The sequence below is a fragment of the Callithrix jacchus genome, chromosome 9 (genome assembly GCF_049354715.1).
Source record: "Callithrix jacchus isolate 240 chromosome 9, calJac240_pri, whole genome shotgun sequence".
NCBI lineage: Eukaryota > Metazoa > Chordata > Mammalia > Primates > Cebidae > Callithrix > Callithrix jacchus.
In genome coordinates, this window is record NC_133510.1 from 127,022,355 (window position 1) to 127,046,646 (window position 24,292).

The window sequence follows — 24,292 nt, forward strand, 5'->3', positions numbered from 1 at the left end:
CTTTTTTCTGCTATGATAAAGAATGCTGCTGTGATTCCTGTATATACAAATTGCTCACAGTGGAATTGCCAGCTTTGTTTACTCAGCAGATGTTGATTGGACACCTACTGTGTGCTAGCATGCTGTAGGGTGCAGTGGCACCCATCGGTGAGAAAACAAAAAAAATCCTTTCCTTGTGCAGCTGGCTTTCTTATAGGATGATGAAAAATCAGAAAGCAGTTAATGTGGTACGTTAGAAGGTGGTAAGGATATGCGTATTTAAAAATGATAAATGGATCCCTTGAAAGCTGATGGCACCAGGCAGCTTGTCAGTTTCTGCTGTGCCTGTTCCAGGGTCAAGAACAGTGTCTCCGCTCTCCCTGCTCACCCTGCTTGACGGCTCTCCTCTGTCCTGGTCCAGATCATGGCCGAGACCTTGAAAGATCCCGTGATCAAGAGGTGCTGTGAAGCCCCGAACCGCCTCAGTGACCTACAGAATGTCAGTGAGGGCCTGGAGAAGTGCCAGAAAAGTCTCAACGACTACTTAGATTCGAAGAGGAATGCTTTCCCGAGGTTCTTCTTCATTTCTGACGATGAGCTGCTCAGCATCCTGGGGAGCAGTGACCCACTCTGCGTCCAGGAGCACATGATCAAGGTCAGCCCTCTGGGTGTGCAGGGGCTCCCTGTGTAAGCCTTAGAACCACCTTTGGTCCTTCCTGGTTCCCTTGCCATGAGGTTCAGCCCGGAGAGTTAAGACTGAAATGCTGCTGGAGTTGGTTGTTTGGTTTATTTTTTGAGATAGGGTCTGGCTCTGTTGGCCAGGCTGGAGTGCAGGGTGCAATCATGGCTCACTGCAGCCTCAACCTCCCTGACTCCAGTGATCCTGCCACCTCAGCTTCCAGGGTAGCTGGGAGCACAAGTGCACACCACCATGCCCAGATAATTTTTGTATTTTTTTTTTGAGAGACCGAGTCTCACTGTGTTGCCCAGGCTAGTCCCTTACTCCTGAGCTCAGGCGATCTTCCCGCCTCAGCCTCCCAAAGTGCTGGGATTATGGGTGTGAGCCACCACACTCAGCCCTGGAGTTTTTATTTGAAGGATAAGCCTGATGATATTCACAGTCTGAAATCACACCAGATTCAGCTCTTTTTCCACAGTCGAAAACTAAAAAAAAAAAAAAAGAAATATAAAAAGGCTAGTATATTAAACAGAGAAGCATTAGAGGTTTAGCATGTGGACTCTAGAACCAGATTGCTGGGTCCAAATCTTTGCTCTATGCTGAGTTTCTGTGTGACCTTCGGCAAGTTACTTATCTCTTTGGACATCGGTTTCCTCATCTGCGAATGGACATAAGCCCAGTAGTTACCTGTGTCAGTGGAGCTGTTATAAAGATGAAATGAGTTACTATTTATAAAGTACTTTGAACAGTGCCTGCCTTTCAGTGTTGGCTAAATAACCCTCTCCACTACCCAGAATCGGCACTTGTTACCATTTAGTCTTGTTTGGTTTGTCCATTTGTTTTGTGAAGTTGTGCAGGTTTGTGGTACTCTTGGTCCCCATCCCCACTCATAGTTCCTCTACTTTCTAGAGCAGCCACTATCCTGAATCTGTTGTGATTCCTTCCAGACCATAATTTCATATTTTAAAAATAAATGTATATGTATCCGTGAACCATTTCCTGAATGGCAGGAAACAACAGAGAAGACTCTTCCTTGTGATGGAGAACAGAGGCTGGCCACACACAGTCTTTGGCCTGCTAATCAAAGCTCTTCATCTAGCATTGGACTGGAGCAGGGGCTCTGAGCCTCGGCACTGCTGCCATTTGGGGCTGGAAGACTCTTTGCTGTGGGCGCTGTCCTGTGCATTGCAGGCCATTAACTAACATCCCTGGCCGTGACCCACTAGATGTCAGTGGCACCCCCTCTTCACTTATGACAACTAGAAACATCTCCAGACATTGCCAATGTGCCTGGTGGCAAAATTATCCCTGGTTAAGAACCAGTGTTCAGGGTAATTCCCTCATTCCAAATCAAATTCCAAAGAAAGGACAAGTACTTTTTTCCATGCTTTCCCTTTAATTAACGCTAACTTCCTTCTTAAAGTAAGATTCATATTTTTGACTGCAAGTTTTTCCTTTCTCAAAGGGGAGGCTTATATAATATTTTGCTTCCACTTTTTTTTTTTTTTTTTTTTTTTTGAGATGGGACCTTGCTTTGTTTCCCAGGCTGGAGTGCAATGGTGTGATCACAGCTCATTGCAACCTCTACCTCCTGGGTTCAAGCAATCCTCCTGCCTCAGCCTCCCAAAGTGGTGGGATTACAGGCATAAACCATTGTGCCTGGCTTTCTGCTTCATTTTTGTAAACAAATAAAGATTTTACTATTATAGAAAATACAGTGTTAGGAATACTTCATTTACTGTTCACCTCTTTTGCAAACCTCTGATTTTATTCTTTTTTTTTTGAGACAGAGTTTCGCTCTTTTGCCAGGCTGGAGTGCAGTGATGTGATCCCAGCTCACTGCAGCTTCCATTTTCTGGTTTCAAGCAATTCTCCTGCCTCAGCCACTCGAGTAGCTGGGATTACAGGCACGCACTACCACGCCTGGCTAATTTTTTGTACTTTTAGTAGAGACAGGGTTTCACCATGTTGGCCAGGATGGTCTTGATCCCTTGACCTTGTGATCCACTTGCCTTGGCCTCCCAAACATTACAGGCCTCCTGAGATTACAGGTGTGAGCCATCGTGCCTGGCCTCTTTTTTTTTTTTTTTTTTTAAGTGGCGTCTCACTCTTATTGCCCAGGCTGGAGTGCAGTAGCACGATCTTGGCTCACTGCAACCTTCACCTTCTGGCTTCAAGTAATTCTCCTGCCTCAGCCTCCTGAGTAGCTGGGATTACAGGCATGCGCCACCATGCCTGGCTAATTTTTGTATTTTCAATAGAGACGGGGTTTCACCATATTGACCAAGCTGGTCTCGAACTCCTGACCTCATAATCTGCCCTCCTTGGCCTCCTAAAGTGCTGAGATTACAGGTGTGAGCCATCTCGCCCAGCCTGATTTTATTCTTTAAAGCCTATTTGCTGCCTTCCTCTCCTCTCTGATTTGCGAGTGCCTTGTACTATATGGTGGGCCCTAAAGGAGCTATTTTCCTAAATATTATTCTGATTCCTAACAATGATAATAGTCAACAAATGCCAAGTGTTTAACAATGTGCCAGCCATTTCCTCAGATTGCTTCATTTGATTCTCCCAGGCCCGCCGTGTTCAGTGCCATAATTATGTTTATTCCAGGCAGAGAGAGGAGGAGCAATTCACCCCCAGTTGCTGGATTGGATAGTGGGGAAGCTGGGATTCCACCACAGGTCTCTGTTCCCCAGCCTGGGGTGTTAATCACCCTTCCGCCTCCTCCACGTTCCACTGGCTCCTGTCTAGATACTGCCGCATTCCAGCAGTGTTAGGGACTGAGTCTGGCTGCTGCTTCTTTCTTTTTCAGTCCTCTACAGGTCTTTGCACAGTGCAGAGTAAATGAAAGTGCCCAGTAAATGTCTTTCGGATGACCACACAGGTGGATGAACAACATCTGTCTTGTTTGTGATCTTGGCTCACCTGTTGCCGTTGCTGGCATCATGGCAGCTCTGATGGATGGAGGCCCGCCGGCTGGTCTTTGATTCCAGAACTCGGTGACGGTCTTACAGGGCCCCTCTCCCTCTTCTGCAGATGTACGACAACATAGCATCGCTGAGGTTTCATGACAGCGACAGTGGAGAGAAACTGGTGTCTGCAATGATTTCAGCAGAAGGAGAAGTCATGGAGTTTCGGAAGATCGTGCGCGCCGAAGGACGCGTGGAGGACTGGATGACCGCAGTTTTGAATGAAATGAGACGAACTAATAGACTAATTACCAAAGAGGCTATTTTTAGATACTGTGAGGACAGAAGCAGGTAAGGCTGTGAATGTGGATGTGCATTGGTCTATCCTACTTCATAGTCACAATGGTTTAATTTTAAGGGCTTGGAGTAGAGTGACCAACCTTCTAAATGAGATTTATGTTTTTGGAATAGGTAATTAGTGGACAGATAGATGTCTTGATTGATTGATTGATTGATTGATTGATTGATTGAGGCAGGGTCTTGCTCTGTCGCCCAGGCTGGAATACCGTGATCCAATGATTCACTGTGGCCTTGATCTCCCGGGTTCAAGAGATCCTCCCACCAGAGCCTTCAGTGTAGCTGGGACTACAGTTCTGTGCTACCATAACTGGCTAACTTTGTACTTTTTTATAGAGATGGAATCTCACTGTGTTACCCAGTCTGGTCTCAAACTCCTGGGCTCAAGTGATCTTCCCACCTTGGTTTCCTAAAGTGCTGGGATTAGAGGTGTCAGCCACCGCACCTGGGCAAGATAGCAGTTTACATGATCACCCCGTCAGTACTCTCAAAGTGTGCTCCCTAATGGCAGCACAGGGCCCCTGGGATTGTTAGAAATGCTGATTCTTGGGTCTTACCCACACCTGCCCATCAGAACTCTGGGGGTGGGGCCTGGAGATTTGTGTTTTTGCAAGCTCTCAGGAGATTCCCAGCACCTGTGGCGTGCGAACCACTGACTTAGTGAACCGCCAGAAGCTAGGTGTTTAGTAGGATTATGTGTATGTAATGTCGTTTCTAAAATATTTACTGAGTTTCAATCATTCTTTGATTTTTGTGGCTAGAGAGGCTTCAGGATATCGTGCTGAGCCCTGCCTGCTCCTAGCGGCTGAGTGCAGTCCAGCTGGAAATCCAGAAAGACTCTTTGGCTAACTTGTTCTATTAGACAGAGGCAGGATCTCCCATAAAGTTGGAGTCTATTTGGCAGGGCCTTGATGCAGACATAAAGCCTTTCCTGTTATTATGAGAACACCATCCTCTTGATTTTGTACACTGCCTTTTTAAATTTGCAAAGTGAAAACATCTACTTAAAATTAAATTATTAGAGAATAGCATAATGTTTATTTGATTATGATCCTGCTGCTTTTGAGGTACTGTGGCATATCAAGAGGTTGTTGACATCTTTATGTAGATATGTTCAGTGGTATGCTGGTAAACTGGGTGTCTATAAAAATTTTTTTTAAAGCTTTGATTTAAAGCATTTGCCAATTTCCGTGGTGCAAATATTTCTGCCATGGCTGATTTCAAAGCTTAATGAAATAACAGTAAGTGTTTTAACAACCAGCTTGCCAGATTCTTGAATATTTGACAATTAGTCTTGTGAGCTGATAGGAGGTGGCTCTAGCATTCGTTTAACTAGTATTTCTTCCACCCCTGCTCTGGGCTATTCACTATGTTAGATGCTATTTCAAAATGAACTAGACAGAAATCTCTGCCTTCTGTATGTAGCAATCGCTGAATGTTTTAAAGTCGCTTTCACGCTTCAGAATACTGTGACTTTTACGTCTGTGTCAGTTGATTTTATTTGCACGATGGCTGCCACTTGCTAGGGCATCGCTACCTTTGGCAGTGCTTACCTGGTGGAAAAGAGTAAGGGAATGCAGCCTGATGGACTGGAAAAGATCTTTTTCTCATCCACGTGCTCCTTGGAGCACATGAACTTGTTGCTTCCAACAGGGGGACTAGATGAGCATGTTGATTTATTTGTGCTGACATGTGTGGCATCACTGAGATGTTAGGGCTGGGTGGATCTAGTCCCAGGAAACACCAGTGTCCTAGGCTTTCTTAGCTTTACCCTGGTCATTCTATCTTCTCTGATCCTGTGGCCTCTGCTTCCACCTCTCCCTGTTTCTGATTCCAGGTGTGTTGTCCTTTGCAAGACCTATCTTTGTTCATCATTTCGGTGTCGTCCTCTGGGCCTTCATAATCTTTGCTGTGTCTCTCCTGATGTGTAGGGATCATAGGTTCTGTAAATTAATCTTCAGGCTTTAGCTACACCACAAAGTTTTAAAATGAGACAACAAAGATCAATGTTCTTTTTATACTCATCTAAATATGTTTTGCCATTAACTGTAGGTCATCAAGATAATGACTATGGTACCCCACAGTCCCTTTTCCAGGACTGGCATTATATTAGTCTGTTTTCATGCTGCTATACAGAAATACCCAAGACTGGGTAATTGATAAAGGAAAAAGGTTTAATTGACTCACAGTTCTGCATGGTTGGGGAGGCCTCTGGAAACTCACAGTCATGCTGGAAGGCAAAGGAGAAGCAAGTGCCTTTTTCACAAGGTGGCAGGAAAGAGAGGAGGAACTGGCAGACACTTATGAAACCATCAGATCTCCTGTTCTCAGTATCATGAGAACAGCGTGGGGGAAACTGCCCCCATGATCCAGTCACCTCCCACCAGGTCCCTCCCTCAACACATGGGGATGATGGGGATTACAATTTGAGATGAGATTTGGGTGGGGACACAAAGTCAAACCTTACCAGACATTTTCAGCTCTGAGTCCATTATTTTTTAAGTATACTTTAGAAAAAAAGCTTGCCTACATGTATTTCAAGGCACTCACAAGCTTTGCAAGTGAGTGCCTCTGTAGAGGAAATCCAAGTGGCCGATAAACATGAAAAGAGGAGAAACCCCACGACCCCATAGGAGCTGCACATTAAGGCAGGATGGGATGTTTTGTTTCACCTTTCAGACTGGCAGAAATTCAAAAGCACGATGCAACCTGGCCAACCTGGGCGGTGTGGTCGGAGATGATGGAATTCTTTGTTGGAATTTTTATTTTCTTTCTTGAGACAGGGTCTTGTTCTGTTGCCCTGGCTGGAGTGCTGTGGTGTGATCTTGGCTCACTGCAGCCTTGAGCTCCTGGGTTCAAGCAAACCTCCCACCTCAGCCTCCTGCATAGCTGAGGCTATGGGTGGGTGCCACCACATCTGGCTAATTTTTGTATTTTTGGTAGAGCCAAGGTTTCGCTGTGTTCCCCAGGCTGGTCTCAAACTCCTGAGTTCAAGCAATCTGCTGCTGTGCCTGGCCTGAAATTTTTTTTTTTTTTACTTTTTTTTTTTTTTTAACAATAAACCCCAGAATACCAAGTAAGTTTGAAAACCTACAATCAAGTGTTTTATTTCATTTTATTTTTTAGAGAAAGGGCCTTGCTTTGTCACTCAGGCTGCAGTACAGTGGCACTATCCTAGTTCGCTCCTGGGCTCCAGTGCTGGGACTTTAGGGCCCCTGGGGTAGCTGGGACTTCAGGCACACGTCATCATGCCTGGCTAGTTTTTAATTTATTTTTTGTAGAGACAGGGTTTTGCTATATTTGCCCAGGCTGGTCTTGAATTTCTGGTTTCAAGTGATCCTCTGCCTTGGCCTCCCAAAGTGTTGGGATTACAGGCAGGAGCCACTGCAACTGGCCTGAAACATTTAAAAATGATCTGACATCTTTCTGTGGAGTTAGGTACCTGCAACATTTTTTGTGGGGAGGGGTACCCTGGCCTGGTATTTGACTACCTAGTCAGAGGTAGGTAACATCTTACTCCTAAGTCTTACTCCTCTGACTCACTTAGGTAAACAAATGTAGGCACTTGCTTACCTAAAGCCTTTACTTTGCCCTCCCTATTCCAGATCAAAGAAATAAATTCCCGAAGGGACTGTTTTTGGTACCAGTCCCTGGACTGATCAGAGCCTCTTTCAGGTGTGCGTTTTCTGCAGGGTCGATTGGATGCTCCTGTACCAAGGCATGGTGGTGCTAGCCGCCAGCCAGGTGTGGTGGACCTGGGAGGTGGAAGACGTCTTCCGGAAAGTGCAGAAAGGGGAGAAGCAGGCCATGAAGAACTACGGCAAGAAAATGCACCGGCAGATCGATGAGCTGGTAACTCGCATCACCACGCCCCTGAGCAAAAACGACAGGAAAAAATACAACACCGTTCTCATCATCGACGTGCACGCCAGAGACATCGTTGATTCTTTCATAAGAGGCAGGTGGGCATTTTCCGGGGGCACTGGCATTTCAAAAGGGACCCTTTGTGGTCCTCTGGTCTCCCTCAACGGTTTCCACTTCCTCCTCCACCTTTCTTGCCGTCCAGCATCCTGGAGGCCCGGGAGTTTGAGTGGGAAAGTCAGTTGCGGTTTTACTGGGACCGGGAGCCGGATGAGCTGAACATCCGCCAGTGCACGGGAACCTTTGGCTATGGCTACGAGTACATGGGCCTGAACGGCAGGCTGGTCATCACGCCCCTCACCGACCGGATCTACCTGACGCTCACACAGGTGACTGTGGGCCTGGCACTGTGCTTGCCACTTACCCTGGGGCGGGGCATTTTCTCTACGCTTGAAGCCTGATGACTGCAGGGATTGAAACAGCAAGGGAGATCATTGCTTTGAAATCTTGAAAAACGTTTCCATTCGCGATGTGACTCGATTGCCATCATCTGAGATTGGGATGTCAGTGTGGCCGTGAGCTCCCTGAGGCAGCTGCCTAGTCCCTGGTACACTGGTCCCTGGGTAATGGTGTGGTGGGGGTATCAGTAGAGGCCAATAGGAAAATGCAGAAATGTCAAAGATGGTGACTGTTAGGGCAAGTGTGATGTGGTTTTCACGTCTTGTGGCAGCTTTTAGCCTGGAATACATCTGTTCAAGTGAACAGCCCTGGACAATAGAGATAGTGCCTCCCTCCAGGATGGAGGGTAAACTAGTTTGCTGTACAGAAAATGAAGATAACACTTCCATCCAGGCAGAGCTTGAGCAGGTTTGCAAGCCACCCCCAAGACTGCTTGTCAGATGCTTGCTAGCATTCTTTTTTGCTTTTTATAAATTAGAGATGAGGTCTTGATATGTTGCCCAGGCTTGCCTTGAACTCCTGGCCTCAGGTGATCTTCCCACCGTGGCCTCCTGATTAGCTGGGAGCATAGCACACACTACTGCACCTGGCTAGGTTGGTGGGCTCTTAAGCCCACAGTTTCTCATCTGTGACTCATACCTACTGTGGGTGCGGCATGCACCTGGCCTGTCTCCACATCACCTCTTGGGATTTGCAGGGACAGGGATGAAGGGAATGAGTGAGAGCAGGAAGCCATGCTGCCTCCTGTGCTGTGAGTGTAAAGTCCTTTTCTTTTGAGAAAAAGAGTGTAATCTTATCTGTATTGGTTAGGGTTCTCCAGAGAAATAGAACCTATAGGACACAGCTCTCTCTCTCTCGTGCACATGCCCTCTCTCCCTCTCCCTCCCCATCCATCCATCCATCCATCCATCCATCCATCCGTCCATCTATGTATCTAATCTTTTTCTTTCTTTCTCTCTCTTCCTTTCTTTTCCTTCCTTTCTGCCTTCATTTCTTCCTTCCTTTCTTTCTCCCTTCCCATCCATCCTTCCATCTATATCTCTCTCTCCCTACCCATCCATCCTGTCTATCTACCCACCTACCCATCCTGTCCCCCACCCCCGTCTCTATCTGTCTAGATATTTTGGAAGAGATTTATTATGAGGTATTGACTCATGTGATGATAGAGTGATTACTCTCATGATCTGCCATCTGCGAGCTGGAGAACCAGGAAGGCTAGTAGGGTTTGAAGTTCTGACTGTGAGAGAGCCAGTAGTGTAGATTCCTGTCTGGGTCTGAAGGCCTGAGAACCCGAAGTGCCCAGGGTAGAAGCCCAGTGCCCTGGCTCAAGCAGTCAGGCAGCACCAGTGCAACCTTCCTCCATCCTTCCATTCTGTTCAGTCTTCAGCAGATTAGATGAGGCCCACCCACTTTGAGGAGGGTCATCTGCTTTTCTCAAATGCTAATCTCTTCCTGAAACACACTCATGGACACTCCCAGAGATAATGTTTAGCCAGCTACCTGGGCATCCTGTGGCCCAGTCAAGTTGACACATAAAAGCAACCACCACATTTCTGTATTCTGCACCTGTTGTCACAGTGATGAATTTGGAAATGACGCCTGCTTCCTTCTGTGCACCAGAAAACATGTTTTGCATTTGGCTTATAACAGGCACTGTCCATGTATCTGGGTGGGGCCCCTGCTGGCCCAGCAGGTACCGGCAAAACTGAGACCACCAAGGACCTGGCAAAAGCTCTGGGCTTGCTCTGCGTTGTCACCAACTGTGGCGAAGGCATGGATTACAAGGTAAGGCCTTGCTGTCGCCGTTGGTACTGGCTCATTAGGTAGAGAGCTTCAAGTGGGACATGGCATTTCACCTCCTAGTCTTCCATGAAGTGACATGGTGACAGCGGGAAGAAGGCAGTAGAAAACCTTCCACCACCACAGTCTCGGAACCTAAATGTGTCTGCTTAAAGATTCTGCTTTGCTAGCAGGTTGTAGAGCAAGAGTCCCGGATTCACTAGCCTGGTAGGGTCAGATAGACAATGTATGTGATAAAGTGGCCGGCAGGTAATAGAGAGTGGTGGGATCTGTGGCTAACTTGAGAGCAAAACTCCATCTAAAGAGGGTGCCACTGGCTAGGCGCGGTGGCTCACACCTGTAATCCCAGCACTTTGGGAGGCTGAGGCGGGCAGATCACCTGAGGTCGGGAGTTCAAGACCAGCATGACCAACATGGAGAAACCCTGTCTCTACTAAAAATACAAAAAATTAACCTGGCATGGCGGCATACGCCTGTAATCCCAGCTACTCAGGAGGCTGAGGCAGGAGAATTGCTTGAACCTGTGAGGTGGAGGTTGTGGTGAGCCGAGATTGAGCCATTGCACTCCAGCCTGGGCGACAAGAGCGAAACTCCATCTCAAAAAAAAAAAGAAAAGAAAAGAAAAAAAAGAGGGCTCCACTGTCTAGCTTTGGTTCATAATCACCTTTTGGGAAAGTGGACCCAGTATTGCTAGATTTTCCAACATTTCAAGAAAAGAGAAGAGAAAAGGAGTTTTACACAGAAATCTGGATTTGTAAAATCCCGAGTAGGAGCCAGCCCATGAGGGGCCTTGGAAGTCCTGCCGGAAAAATCCACTAGTCAGGTGGCTGGTTGCCTGCTTCTCTGCCAGTCAACGATTTCATCGTTTGCTTAATTTAGAAAATAAGAAAATATATCCACAAATGTATGGTCTACAGCTTTAAAGATGAAAACTTACCCTGTCCTGACGTTTCCTTCCTAGGCCGTGGGGAAGATTTTCTCTGGCCTGGCACAGTGCGGGGCCTGGGGCTGCTTTGATGAGTTTAATCGAATCGATGCTTCTGTGCTGTCCGTGATCTCCTCTCAGATCCAGACGATCCGAAATGCTCTGATCCATCAGTTAACCACATTCCAGGTGAGACACGTGCCGCCCACCGGGACCGTGTTCCCAGGAGGGAAGCTTGCCATCCTACCTCTGAAACATCAGATGGTGGGCAGCTGTTGCTCCAGATCAGGCTTCCTCTAGAAGATCCGTTGGCGTTTTCTTTTCCAGTTGAGATGCTTGGGTTTCCAAAATTACCATCATTGATGATAAAGTCTGTAGTAGTCCAAGGACTTCGCACTGACTCCAGACATATCGCTAACAGTTACAGATGGGGTGGGGCAGCATTCCCAAATAAGTGGTGTGCAGGGCCCCTTAGAAAGGAAAAAGTATTCTTGGCCACTTCCCAAGTTTGAGAAAACCTGACTTATAAAGTGCATGTTCCATGCAATCACAATGGCACAGTGAACAAGACGTTTTGCCTTCGTAGCTTGTAAAGTTACAGTATCATAACAAGCAGGATTTGTAAGATTATCAAAGTGAGAGGCCACGTTTTAAAACAGTTGTTGAGAATTCCCAGTTTCTCTCTGCCTACACGTATGCTTGTAGGTGTGAGTTTGAGAAGGCTGCGTCCAAATTGGGAGAAACATGATCTTATTACGTAATCTAGGTGGCCCAAAAGGGGTTTCTCTGAGAGCTCAGGACCAGCGTGACTGGGCAATTTCCCCACACAAGGGCCTGTCCACCCCGCTCCATGCCCTGCATATTTGGCATTTAAGCCACTTACTGCTCAGTCACACCGTGCCCTGTGACACCACATGCATCCCTATCTGAGTGGAATTGTCCCTTCTTCCCCTTCACTGGAAAACTCCTATACATCCTTTAGAGCCCCAGTGGGAGATCTGGGGTGAAAATTGAGCTTGAGCTGGTGGCCCTGGCATCCTACTTGCCTTCTTCTCAGATCTTGACAGGGCTCAAGAGATCTTGTTAAGAGATTGTGTCAACTGGCGACTGTTCAGTATTTTCAGGATTCTAGTAAAGGGTCTGGATAGATTTCCTTTGGATGAGCCCTTTTGAGGTGTGTGGGGGCTGAGCTGATTGCTCCCGAGAGAGGGATTTAGCATGTAATGCATGTAGATTTCCAGAGGCTGTGTTTCTCAGAGCCAGGGGGCCGCAGCTGTCTGTTGGTCCCTAGGGACCGTCTGGGCCTCTTGTGGGATACCGAGGGCGGGGGAATGGTCTCAGGGTGGACTTGTGAGTCAAGGCAGTGGCCCTGTTTTGGGGGAGGCTGGCTGTCTTCCCGGCTGCGCTCTAGTTGGCAATGTAGACTGTGCCTCCTAAAAATAAAAACTTCTGTCCTCTGCCTGACTGGCAGATAATAGAAATATATATACGTATATATATGTGTGTGTATATATATATATATATCTCTTCACCAAGAGACAACCGGACTCAAACTTTGGCTACAGAGGGTAAGAATATAGGGATTTATATGGTTCATTGGTACCCGGGGCAACCAGAGGAATGAAGACTGGTTTCTTGAGGGGTGCAGAAGTGGGTTCTTTAGCGGGGAGTGACTGCACGAAGTCCAGGCTCCCGTGGAGGGTGCAAAGGCATGCCAGGTGCGAGGAACGGAAACTGGGCTGTGTGAGGCGCTGGGCCAGGCGCTCCCAACCTGTGCTATCTCATTTAATCACCACAGCCGTGCCACAAGGTAGGTTGCATTTCTGTTGTGCAGAAAAAGAAACAGACTCAGAGAGGTTGAGTGACCTGTTGAGAGTCCCACAGCCTCTTGTATCAGCCCCAGGCTCTGTGCTTTGTCAACCTTGGCCCCATCTCCAAGGGGGTACCCCTGGGTTCAGGACCTAGTTTGGGGTTCCACTGAGACCTGCCCTCTTCAAGGGTTCAGTGAGGGGGGCCCTGCATTGAACACTGGGGAGGGGAAAGGAGATGCTCGCCACAGGCCTTCTTTCCAGGGCGGGCCGGCCGGGTCACCTAACTGCTTCTTTCTTCCTTCTCGTCCTCCAGTTTGAAGGGCAGGAGATCACCCTGGACTCTCGCATGGGCATCTTCATCACCATGAACCCTGGCTACGCAGGCCGCACAGAGCTGCCTGAGTCGGTGAAGGCGCTGTTCAGGCCGGTGGTCGTGATTGTGCCTGACCTGCAGCAGATCTGCGAGATCATGCTCTTCTCCGAGGGCTTCCTGGGGGCTAAGGTGGGGCATGGCAGCGCTGGGCTTGGCGGGCACATTTACCCAGGTCTGCTTCCAGACTGGGGGCCTAGGACACACTAGCTCCATGCGGCTCTTCCAGACTGGGGACCGAGGATGCGTTAGCTCTGTGCGGCTCTTCCAGACTGGGGACCGAGGACGCGTTAGCTCTGTGCGGCTCTTCCAGACTGGGGACCGAGGACGCGTTAGCTCTTTGCGGCTCTTCCAGACTGGGGACCGAGGACGCGTTAGCTCTGTGCGGCTCTTCCAGACTGGGGACCGAGGACGCGTTAGCTCTGTGCGGCTCTTCCAGACTGGGGACCGAGGACGCGTTAGCTCTGTGCGGCAATTCCAGACTGGGGACCGAGGATGCGTTAGCTCTGTGCGGCAATTCCAGACTGGGGACCGAGGATGCCCTAACTCCATGTGGCTCTTCCAGACTGGGGGCCTAGGACGTGTTAGCTCCACATGGCTGTTTGATTTTTGTTTTTTTCTGCTGTGTCTCTCTTCTCCCTCCCCAACCTCTTTTTTTTTTGAGATGGAGTCTCACTCTGTCTCCCCCGAGGCTGGAGTCCTGTGGTGTGATCTCGGCTCACTGCAACCTCCACCTCCTGGGTTCAAGCAATTCTTCTGCCGTTGCCTCCCGAATAGCTGGGACTACAAGTGTGTGTCACCACAGTCAGCTAATTTTTGTATTTTTGGTAGAAATGGGGTTTCAGCATATTGGCCAGGCTGCTCTTCGAACTCCTGACCTCATGATCTGCCCACCTTGGCCTCCCAAAGTGCTGTGATTACAGGTGTGAGCCACCACACCCAGCCCTTCCCCCACCTCTTTTAAAATTATAACTTCTAATTTTGGAATAATTTACGATGTGTAAGCGGTTGTGACAATAGCAGCACGGACTTTCCGAGTGCCCCTTCCCACAAGGACACCTCACATACCCACAGTCCACTTCCCAAACCAGGAAGCTGGTGTTGGCACAAGTACCATTAACTCAGGGATAGACATTATGCAGATTCCACCAGGTTTCACATTCTCTCTCTGGCGTGTGTGTGTCGTTAGTTCTATGATGTTTTATCACATGTGGATGGGAATGGCCGTTACCACATCAGGATACAGAACTATTCCATCGCCACGACCACAAAGAAGATCCCTCATGGTACCCCTCCTGGGTCTTACTCTGTTACCGTGGTAAGATGACAGCTCACTGCAGCCTCAAATTCCTGGGTTCAGGTGATCTTCCTGCCTCAGCTTCCCGAGTAGTTGGGATCACAGGCAGATGCCATCACGCCTGGCTAATCTTGCTGATTTTTTTGTAGAGACAGGGTCTCTATAGCCCAGGCTGGTCTTGAACTCCTGGGCTCAAGTAATCCTCCTCCCTTAGCCTCTTGAGTAGCTGGGACTGCAGGTGTGCACCACCACTCCTGGCTAATTTTTGTATTTTTAATAGAGATAGGTTTTCCCCATATTGGCCAGGCACGTCTCAAACTCCTGACCTCAGGTGATCCACCCACCTTGGCCTCCCAAAGCGCTGGGATTACAGGCATGAGCCACCACGCCTGGCCCAGTGACAGCCTTAATCATAGATTTGGGTCAAAATAAGAAGCCATGTATTTCTGGAGTGATTCCTACAATTGGTTCTGTTCTTTAACTTAAGGTCGCGAGGATTTTGGTAACACAGATGTTCCTTTAAAGTAGTTCCGAATTTGCCATATTTAAAAATGAAGGACCCACCCCGGTGTTTCTGAAAGTTAGACATGAAATTTGCTGTTTGTAGAGCAGCTACGCTGGAACGCCCGCACCGTTTTCTTGCATTTGTAGAACGATGTTCCATTGCTCTTGAATCATTTTATCTTATCTTCATCTTTTTCATTCTCTTCTACCAAAAAGACTCTGGCAAAAAAGATGACGGTTCTGTACAAGCTGGCCCGGGAGCAGCTGTCCAAGCAGCACCACTATGATTTTGGACTCAGAGCACTGAAATCAGTGCTGGTCATGGCTGGCGAGCTGAAGAGAGGCTCCTCCGATCTTAGGGAGGTAGGGGCCACATGCTGGAACATTCTCTGGCTTCAGCTGGTTCATGCACATTTACTGCCTGCTGCGGGGGAGGTGCCGGGCACAGTATGGTATCACCTGAAAGTGTTAGGTCTCAGCTGCTGCTTCCACCATCGGCCCAGCCTTACTTTGGTCTCTTACCTGTTATAGCATTTGCTTGTAATGATACTTGGTACCTTAAGGTCAAGTGCAGCGTCCTCACTCCAGTACCCGCATTTACGATGCTTCCATAGTAATAGTCAGTCTGTAGTTTCAGGATGGTGTGGCGGAAGGGTACAGGCTACCAAAATTATCATGGAAGCATGAATGTGAGTTTTTATTTTCTCTCTGCAACAAAAGAGGGGAATGATTGTGTTTGTTTTTACATGGATTTACTCTGAAGAAAAGGTTCGGTCAATGCCATTCTGTGGGCAACAGGCTCACTTGTTTCTCTAGTGATGGTAATCACAGTGTTACACAGACACAGACACACACACACACACACACACACACACACACAGATTTGGGTAGTAAGACAAAACAAACAGCCGTGAGTGTAGTGACAGAAGTCTGTTCATGTCCATAGGGGAGAGATTGCTGCAAATCGCTTCATTCTTCTGGAGTTTTCATACATTTGGGTTTTTTTTTTTTGAGATGGAGTTTTGCGCTTGGTCCCCAGGCTGGAGTGCAATGGTGCGATCTTGGCTCACTGCAACCTCCGCCTCCCGGATCCAAGCAATTCTCTTACCTCAGCCTCCCGAGTAGCTGGGATTGCAAGCATGTCCCACCACACCTGGCTAATTTTTTTGTGTGTGTGTTTTTAGTAGAGATGGGGTTTCTTCATGTTGGTCAGGCTGGTCTTGAACTCCCGACCTCAGGTGATCTGCCCACTGTGGCCTCCCAAAGTGTTGGGATTACAGGCGTGAGCCACCACGCCTGGCCCACATTTGGGTTTCTTTTTTTGGAGGGGGCAAAGGAAGAGTTATTTATGCTTTTACAAAAAAGGCAGCTGTAAAGTATAAAACACTATAAAGTCAGCTGGAGCTGCATTCGGCCTTTTTACGTCTTTTTCTTAGGAGAAAGGAGTTGCTGGGAAACGTCTCTCATTTTCTCCCCGGCTCCTCTGTCCAGAGTTGAAGGGAGATCGTACTACTGTGTGCGTCATATCTTCAGAACTGAAAAACCACTGATGCCACTTTCCTTTCAGTCTCAGCAACAGGAATACAGTCCCAAGTGCCATCTAAGGCTCTACAGAAAAGAAGGAAGGCATCTGCTGCAGTCTGTCCTCCCAGGGAGGGGAATAGGGTCCCATCACTGCTCTCAGAGCCAGCTTGTCTCTTCCACTGCCGTTAGCGCAGCTGTGCATTCACAGGGCTAAGCTGCACAGTCTGCTTCCTTAGAAGAATGAAAACACATTGCACATAGCAAATATCCAAAGACGTCTGAGAGAGGAGGGAAAAGCAGCCTCCTTTTCTAGGAGGAAAATCCCTCTTCTCATCCAAAAATGTGGACTTAACACATGTAAAACTGTTCGTACAGAGACTGTGATGGTTTCTTCGCACATAAAGTCAACTTTGCTGTATTGTCTTTGCACTTCGTTATCACATCAAAAGTTTGCAGACTCGGACCTTTGCTCTTACTCAGTAAATCCGTGTCACAGTAAATCTGTGTCCTTACTCAGTAAATCTGTGGCTGAAACTGCAAGACATTAAAAACCCCTACAGTCAGCTATACTGGCCGTTTATTTAGTCTTGTTGGGAATAAAAAGTAAGTAATTCAAATACCACCACCTAAGCACCCATTTCAAATGCACCCTCAGGCTTCAGCTTGTGAAATGTCTTTACAATTAAGCAAATGGCAGAAGGCTCACTTGCTTCTTTCTTCTGGGAAGGCAGGGTAGCTGCAATCCCAGGGGCTTCTGTGTCCAAGCTGAGAGGCAGAACAAAAGGTAAAGTGGCCTTTTTCATTCCAAATCCTGGAGGTAATGGCTAGAGAAAAGACACCCACATTTCCAGATAGTGAAGGCTGAATGAAAGAGGCAGGACTCCTCACTCTCGGAGACACTTGCCAGGTCCCAAGTTCAGAATTTTGTTTTGAGATGTAAATAAAAGCATGTAAGGCTGGGTGTAGTGGCTCAGGCTGGTAGTCCCAGCACATTGGGAGGCCAAGGTGGGAGGACTGCTTGAGGCCAGAAGTGTGAGACCAGCCTAGGCAACATGGCAAAACCCCATTTCTTCCAAAACAAACAAACACAAACCCCCCAAAGCAAAAAATTGAGCCGGGCCTGGTGGCATGCTCCTACAGTCCCAGGTACTTAGGAGGCTGAAGTGCGAAGACTGCTTGAGCCTGGGAGGTGGAGGCTGCAGTGAGCCGAGATGGCACCATTGCACTCCAGCCTGGGTGACAGAGTGAGACCTTGTCTCACACACACACACACACACACACACACCACATACACACGTGTGTGGTGTGTGTGTGTGTATATGCACCTAAAGGCCTAGGAAAACGTTCTTCCTGTGATAAGGAACCTTCGCTTTAGCGTGGATGGCCATGCCCCTCTGTAAGGTGGGGAGGAAGAAGTTTCTGCTCCTTCCCTCTGGCTGAGATCTGTTTCCTTCTCCTCACACAGCCCACCAGGACACTCGGCCTCGCAGGAGCAGGCCCACCCTGGCCCCAAGCCTGGATCACAGCGTGTGCCTCACTCCTCTGCCTATGCTCCTTTCTTATATTTTATTTTATTTTTACATTTATATACAATTTATATTTTACTTTTATATATTTTATTTTATATTTTAATTTTCATATGGAAATTTGAAAACTGCAGTATGAAATTTTGTTTTTAAAAAGTTTATATGATTGTATTAAATGTGAAATATGAATTATGTATTTTATATCACATAATTTATGCATATTTTATACTATATAATATGCATATTAACATTTTATGTAAATTTTATAAATTTATATAATTTATAAATAATACAAATATAATTTATAAATTCATATAAATTATATAAAATAATATAAAAACTTCATAAATTTTTATTTATATGAAATTTTAATATATGTATACAGTTTATATAATTTTTCATATTTCATTTTAAAATTTATATTTCATTTAAATGTGTGTGTGTGTGTGTGTGTGTGTGTGTATCTTTTTCTCGAGACAGAGTTTCACTTTTGTTGCCCAGGCTGGAGTGCAATGGCACGATCTCAGCTCACTGCAACCTCCGCCTCCCGGGTTCAAGAGATTCTCCTGCCTCAGCCTCCCGAGTAGCTGGGATTATAGGCACCTGCCGCCACACCAGGCGAATTTTTGTATTTTCAGTAGAGATGGGGTTTCACCATGTTGACCAGGCTGCTCTCAAACTCCTGACCTCAGATTATCTGCCCACTTCAGCCTCCCAAAGTGCTGGGATTACAGGTTTGAGACACTGCACCTGGCCATATATGTGTATATTATATAATATGAAGGGTATATTATATAATATGAAGTACATATCATATGATATGAAATATATGGAATATACATATTTTACATTTCATGTTTAATGATCTTATATAATCACATATTTTAATATAAAATATGTCAAAATTAGGCCGGGCGTGGTGGCTCACGCCTGTAATCCCAGCACTTTGGGAGGCCCAGGAGGGTGGATCACGAGGTCAAGAGATCGAGACCATCCTGGTCAACGTGGTGAAACCCTGTCTCTACCAAAAATACAAAAAATTAGCCGGGCATGGTGGCGCGTGCCTGTAATCCCAGCTACTCGGGAGGCTGAGGCAGGAGAATTGCCTGAACCCAGGAGGCACAGGTTGCTGTGAGCCGAGATGGCGCCATTGCACTCCAGCCTGGGTAACAAGAGCGAAACTCCATCTCAAAAAAAAAAATAAATAAATAAAAATAAAAATAAAATATGTAAAAATTAAAATATGTAAAAACAAATTACATAATTTTAAGTTATATAAATTTTTGTAATTTGAAATTATATAATTTTAAATTAAATGTGTATAAAATTTCTTAAAAGTATGAAATGTTTATGTGAAAATTGTATTTTATATTTCATGAGGGTGTTTCTGCTGGGGTGGAAACCCAGTCCAAAGCACTGAGTTCCTTTGAAAATCTCCTGGAAACATGTGTTTCATTTCCTGCAGGACGTGGTACTGATGAGGGCCCTGCGTGACATGAACCTGCCCAAGTTTGTGTTTGAAGATGTCCCTCTTTTCCTCGGCTTGATTTCGGATCTGTTTCCTGGGCTGGACTGCCCTCGTGTCCGCTACCCTGATTTCAACGATGCGGTAGAGCAGGTCCTGGAGGAGAACGGCTACGCAGTCCTCCCCGTCCAGGTAAAGCCAGGAAATGACATCACTGGCCGTGCGTCCTTCCCATTGGTTTTTGTTTTTATAGTTCTTTAAAAATATATGTATAGAAAATACATGTGAGTTTCACCATCTTAACCATTTCTCCCCATTTTTAAATTGCAGTAAATTACATATACCAATATTTATCATCTTCCTTTCTTTTTTATTTTCCAGAAAAATTTAGTAGGTTTATTTATAATTATTATAAAGTTGAACTGCTGAAACTTGTTCACTGAAGCATTTTAACTTGCATTAATGCTTTATGTCTCTGCATTTATATTAAAAATTCACACACAAATGAAAATGAAAAAACTGCCAATATCTTATTTCTGTCCCCTATTTTCCCCTCGTAATCATATACTTAGGTACCTTTTGACCCCATGGGAAAAAAATTATCTCATGTTCAGAACGACCAATAACAGGAAGAAGAGAATTTTTTTTTTTTTAGAATGAAGTGTTTCCCATCACAGTGGATTCTTAAGCACGCTCTCCACGTGTGCGGCGTGCTAGCTGCATGTCTTTTGGCGTAATTGTTACATGTCTGGCATGGATAGCACAAAGGTTGGTGTCTTCAAAAAGGCCAACCAGATACACCTCACTTGCCTCCTGCAAAGCACTGTGGCTGTGCTCTGGAAGCGCACATCTGTTTTAAAATCCTGAGCAATTTCTCACACCAGACGCTGGAAGGGAAGTTTGTGAATCAGAAGTTCAGTGGACTTCTGATAATGTCTAATTTCACGGAGTGCCACAGTACTGGGCCTGTAACGATGAGGTTTCTTCACCCCTCCAGTAGAGGGCGCACTCTCGCAAGCAGCTTTTGTAGCCAGTTGCTTCCTGGGTGCTTTACCACTGGTAGATTTGTGGGCAGTCTGCTTTGTACGAGCCATGGTATAGAGACCTCCTTACTTACCCGCCTCTCCTTCGGCTGGAGCTCGGTGAGTGAGAGGCGGCGCTGGTGTTGGAGATCAGTAGCGGCAGCTGTGAACACAACTTTTTTTTTTTTTTGAGATGCAGTCTCGCACTGTTGCCCAGGCTGTAGTGCAGTGGCGTGATCTCGGCTCACTGCAATCTCTGCCTCCTGGGTTCAAGCAATTCTCCTGCCTCAGCCTCCAGAGTAGCTGGGACTACAGGCACATGCCATCACCCCCAACTCATTTTTTTTGTATTTTTAGTAGAGACGGGGTTTCACCATGTTGGCCACGATGGTCTGGATCTCCTGACCTCGTTATCCGCCCGCCTCGGCCTCCCGAAGTGCTGGGATTACAGGTGTGAGCCACTGGGCCCGGCCCATATTCTCTACTTTTTTTTTTTTTTTTTAATTTTTACCTGTAACTGTCTTTTTGTATAACTCAACTTCCCTACTTTTAAATGTAGAGTTTGTTGGTATTAAGTACATTCACATTACTGTGCAACCATATCCATTATCCATCTCTAGAACGTTTTTGTATTGCACAACTAAACCCCTATGCCCATTAACAGCTTACACTCCCTCTCCCTGCACCCCCGGCAACCTCTGTTCAACTTTCTACGAATTGGACTACTCTAGGTACCTCCTGTAAGTGGAAGCATATACTTTTTGTCCTTTTGTGTCTGGTTTATTTCACTAACATAGTGCTTTCAATGTTTATGCATGTTGTGGCATGTGTCAGAATTTCTTTCTTTTTAAGGCTAGATTGTGTGTGTGTGTGTGTGTGTGCACACGCGTGTGTGTGTACATATAGTTTTTCACACAGTGTGATCAGATGATTCAAATATTTTGTTTTGAGGCTTTAATCATCAGAGATTCTTCCCCCATACCACCCTTTTTTTTTGAGTCACACAAAAAAATTAAATTAGATATTGCTGGTGTAGGATTTGGATCCTCTGAAGCCTGTAAGGTTGCATCTGCTGTCATTAAGCCAAAAATGTATTGACTGGCAGGGTCCTGCTGAGAGTTTAAGTGCCCTGAGCCTCTAGGCCGGGGGAGGGGGTCACCTCCGGTTGGGCAGCTTTAGGGCATGAAGCTACCCTGGAGGCCTCAGGCCTGGGCAGTGGGCAGCAGGTACTGGCCATGGACGGGAGCTTTCTGTGCCTTTCGTGACCTTGATTTCCTCTGGAGATGGTTGTTTAAAAAGACGTGTTTTCTGAAAGGAATGTAAAATGGTGCAGCCCTTTGGAAAACAATCTGGTAGTTCCTCAACAGGTTAAATCGAGAGTTACCATAAAACTCAGCAATTTAAAAAAAAACAAAACCAGAACAAAAAACTAAAAAAAAAAAAACAAAACAAAAAATACAATCAACCCATTTTTGCCAGAGAGAGAGAGAGAGAGAGAGAGAGAGAGAAAACAAGACCCAGCAGTTTCCCTCTTGGAGATCTACCCGAGTGAGGACTAACGTCCAGTCAGAATTGTTCACAAATGTTCAGAGCAACAATATTCATAACAGCCAAAAAGTGGGAACAGCCTGGTATCCATCAATTGATGGATCAGCTGCTGAAACAGAATGTGGTCTGCCCATCCCATGGGATATATATTGGCCATAGAAAGTAATGCAGCACCGACACATGCTACATCGTGGATGAACCTTGAAAACGTGCTAAGTGAAAGAAGCCAGATGTGAGAGGTCACATCTTCTAGGATCCCACTTCCGTAAAATGTCCAGAATAGGCAAATCCATAGAGACAGGGGGAAAGGGGATTGGGAGAGAGGGGTACAGGGTTTTTTTTTTTTTGCAGCGAGAGGTGATAAAAATATTCTAAAATTGTTTATGGGGATGGTTGCACAACTCCGTGAATATGCCAGAAACCACTGACTTAAGGGTAAATTGTACGGTGTGTGTGTTATATCTCAATAAAACTGCTTCAGAAAAAGATAGATTTTAGCTCAGCTGCCACTGTTTGTCCCGCAGGTGGATAAAGTGGTTCAAATGTTCGAGACCATGTTAACCCGCCACACGACAATGGTGGTGGGGCCCACAGGCGGGGGCAAGTCTGTCGTCATTAACACGCTGTGTCAGGCCCAGAGCAAGTGAGTATGAGCTCCATGGGGAGGGCCTGGCTGCAGGGGGCGCACTGGGAAGGTTTGGCAGCCGTATTACCGAGTACCACTGAGCTCTCTGATTTCCTGGGAGGGTAAATTTGTTGTATACACTCTTTTCGACTCGGCATGTGCTTACTGACTTGATTGCTGACTTAGTTAAGATATTTTAGAATGCGAAATAGTGACCCATTTGTGCATCATATGGTGAATAGGTGCATTTGTTAAATCAGAATTTCACAAACTATCTTAGACTTGGAAAATGAAAATAAGTCATAGTTTCTTGGTGTCTGGATTGCTTCCTTAAAGTAAGTCAGGATTCACATGATGCAGCACTGCTGTGGTTTCAGAGTGGCCAGGACAAGAATGTCACTTCCCTGGGTGCCTTATAATCTCCAGCCCTGCAGAGGCAGTTCTTCGTGACGGAAAAAGTGATTGTACGTTCCCACATAGAAGATCATAAAGGAGCCGGGCGTGGTGGCTCATGCCTGTAATCCCAGCACTTTGGGAGGCCAAGGTGGGAGGATGACACAGGCCAGGATTTTGAGAATAGCCTGGGCAACATAATGAGACTCTGTCTTTACGTTAAAAAAAAGTTAGCTGGGTGTGGTGATGTGCACCTGTAGTATAGCTACTCAGGAGGCTAAGGAGGGAGGATTGCCTGAACCCAGGAGTTTGAGGCCGCAGTGGGCGAGGATTGTGTCACGGCACACTAGTCTGGGCAGCAGAGTGAGACCTTCTCTCTCTAAAAAAAAGAGAGAGTGTATCATAAAAGCCTCCAGTGGATTGAAAGCCTTCTATCCAAAGTGGGTTCCTGACTCTTCACTTCTCCCCGAAGCGATAACCAACTAGATTCCAGAAAGACCTTGGATGCTGATAGCCCGGCAAACAAATCTAGATCAAGCCTACAGTTTTCATGACTTAAACATTTCTAGGTAGTCTATGAAATCTAAAGAGTAAGTGACTGTCATTTGTTCCCATTATTTCTTCATATGTTTCATATGAAAAAACCAGTCGACAGTGGCTTACTGACTCTAAGTGGGCTGTGCTGTGGCCATCTGCATTTCATTCTTTTTATTTTTTTTGAGATGGAGTCTCGCTCTGTCGCCAGGCTGCAGTGCAGTGGTGCAATCTTGGCTCACTGCAAACCTCCGCCTCATGGGTTCAAGTGATTCTCCTGCCTCAGCCTCCTGAGTATCTGGGATTACAGGCGCGTGCCACCACACCCAGCTAATATTTGTATTTTTAGTAGAGAGGAGGTTTCACCATGTTGGCCAGGATGGTCTCCATTTCTTGACCTCGTGATCCACCCGCCTCCACCTCCCAAAGTGCTGAGATTACAAACATGAGCCACTGCACCTGGCCGTGTATTTCATTCTTTAATTAATTCATTGTTAGATAGTTTATAGAACTATCACATACATATGTGTGTATGTGGAATATAACATGTACATTATTATTTACTGACTTGTTGCTTGTGAACTGGGGAGTGTGTGAAGTTTAGTTCTCTTTAGATTAATTGATGCTATGGTGAGTGCTGCGGGGATTTACAGGCATCATGGGGAGAAATGCCATCTGCTTGATTCACGAAGTCCACACAGAGC

At 46.3% G+C, this 24,292-nt stretch overlaps 1 protein-coding gene across 7 annotated transcripts in view; it reads left to right on the forward strand.

Moving 5' to 3' along the window:
• DNAH10 (dynein axonemal heavy chain 10) overlaps nucleotides 1-24,292 on the forward strand; it is a 173,561-nt gene that overhangs the window by 78,552 nt on the left and 70,717 nt on the right. For all 7 annotated transcript variants that reach the window (XM_078337642.1, XM_035258092.3, XM_035258094.3 and 4 more), the window contains 10 exons: nucleotides 401-634; nucleotides 3,695-3,918; nucleotides 7,617-7,886; nucleotides 7,991-8,174; nucleotides 9,895-10,029; nucleotides 11,006-11,158; nucleotides 13,094-13,282; nucleotides 15,168-15,314; nucleotides 19,467-19,658; nucleotides 22,561-22,679. In XM_078337642.1, coding sequence (XP_078193768.1) covers nucleotides 401-634; nucleotides 3,695-3,918; nucleotides 7,617-7,886; nucleotides 7,991-8,174; nucleotides 9,895-10,029; nucleotides 11,006-11,158; nucleotides 13,094-13,282; nucleotides 15,168-15,314; nucleotides 19,467-19,658; nucleotides 22,561-22,679 — 1,847 coding nt within the window. The remainder of the gene's footprint in view (nucleotides 1-400; nucleotides 635-3,694; nucleotides 3,919-7,616; nucleotides 7,887-7,990; nucleotides 8,175-9,894; nucleotides 10,030-11,005; nucleotides 11,159-13,093; nucleotides 13,283-15,167; nucleotides 15,315-19,466; nucleotides 19,659-22,560; nucleotides 22,680-24,292) is intronic.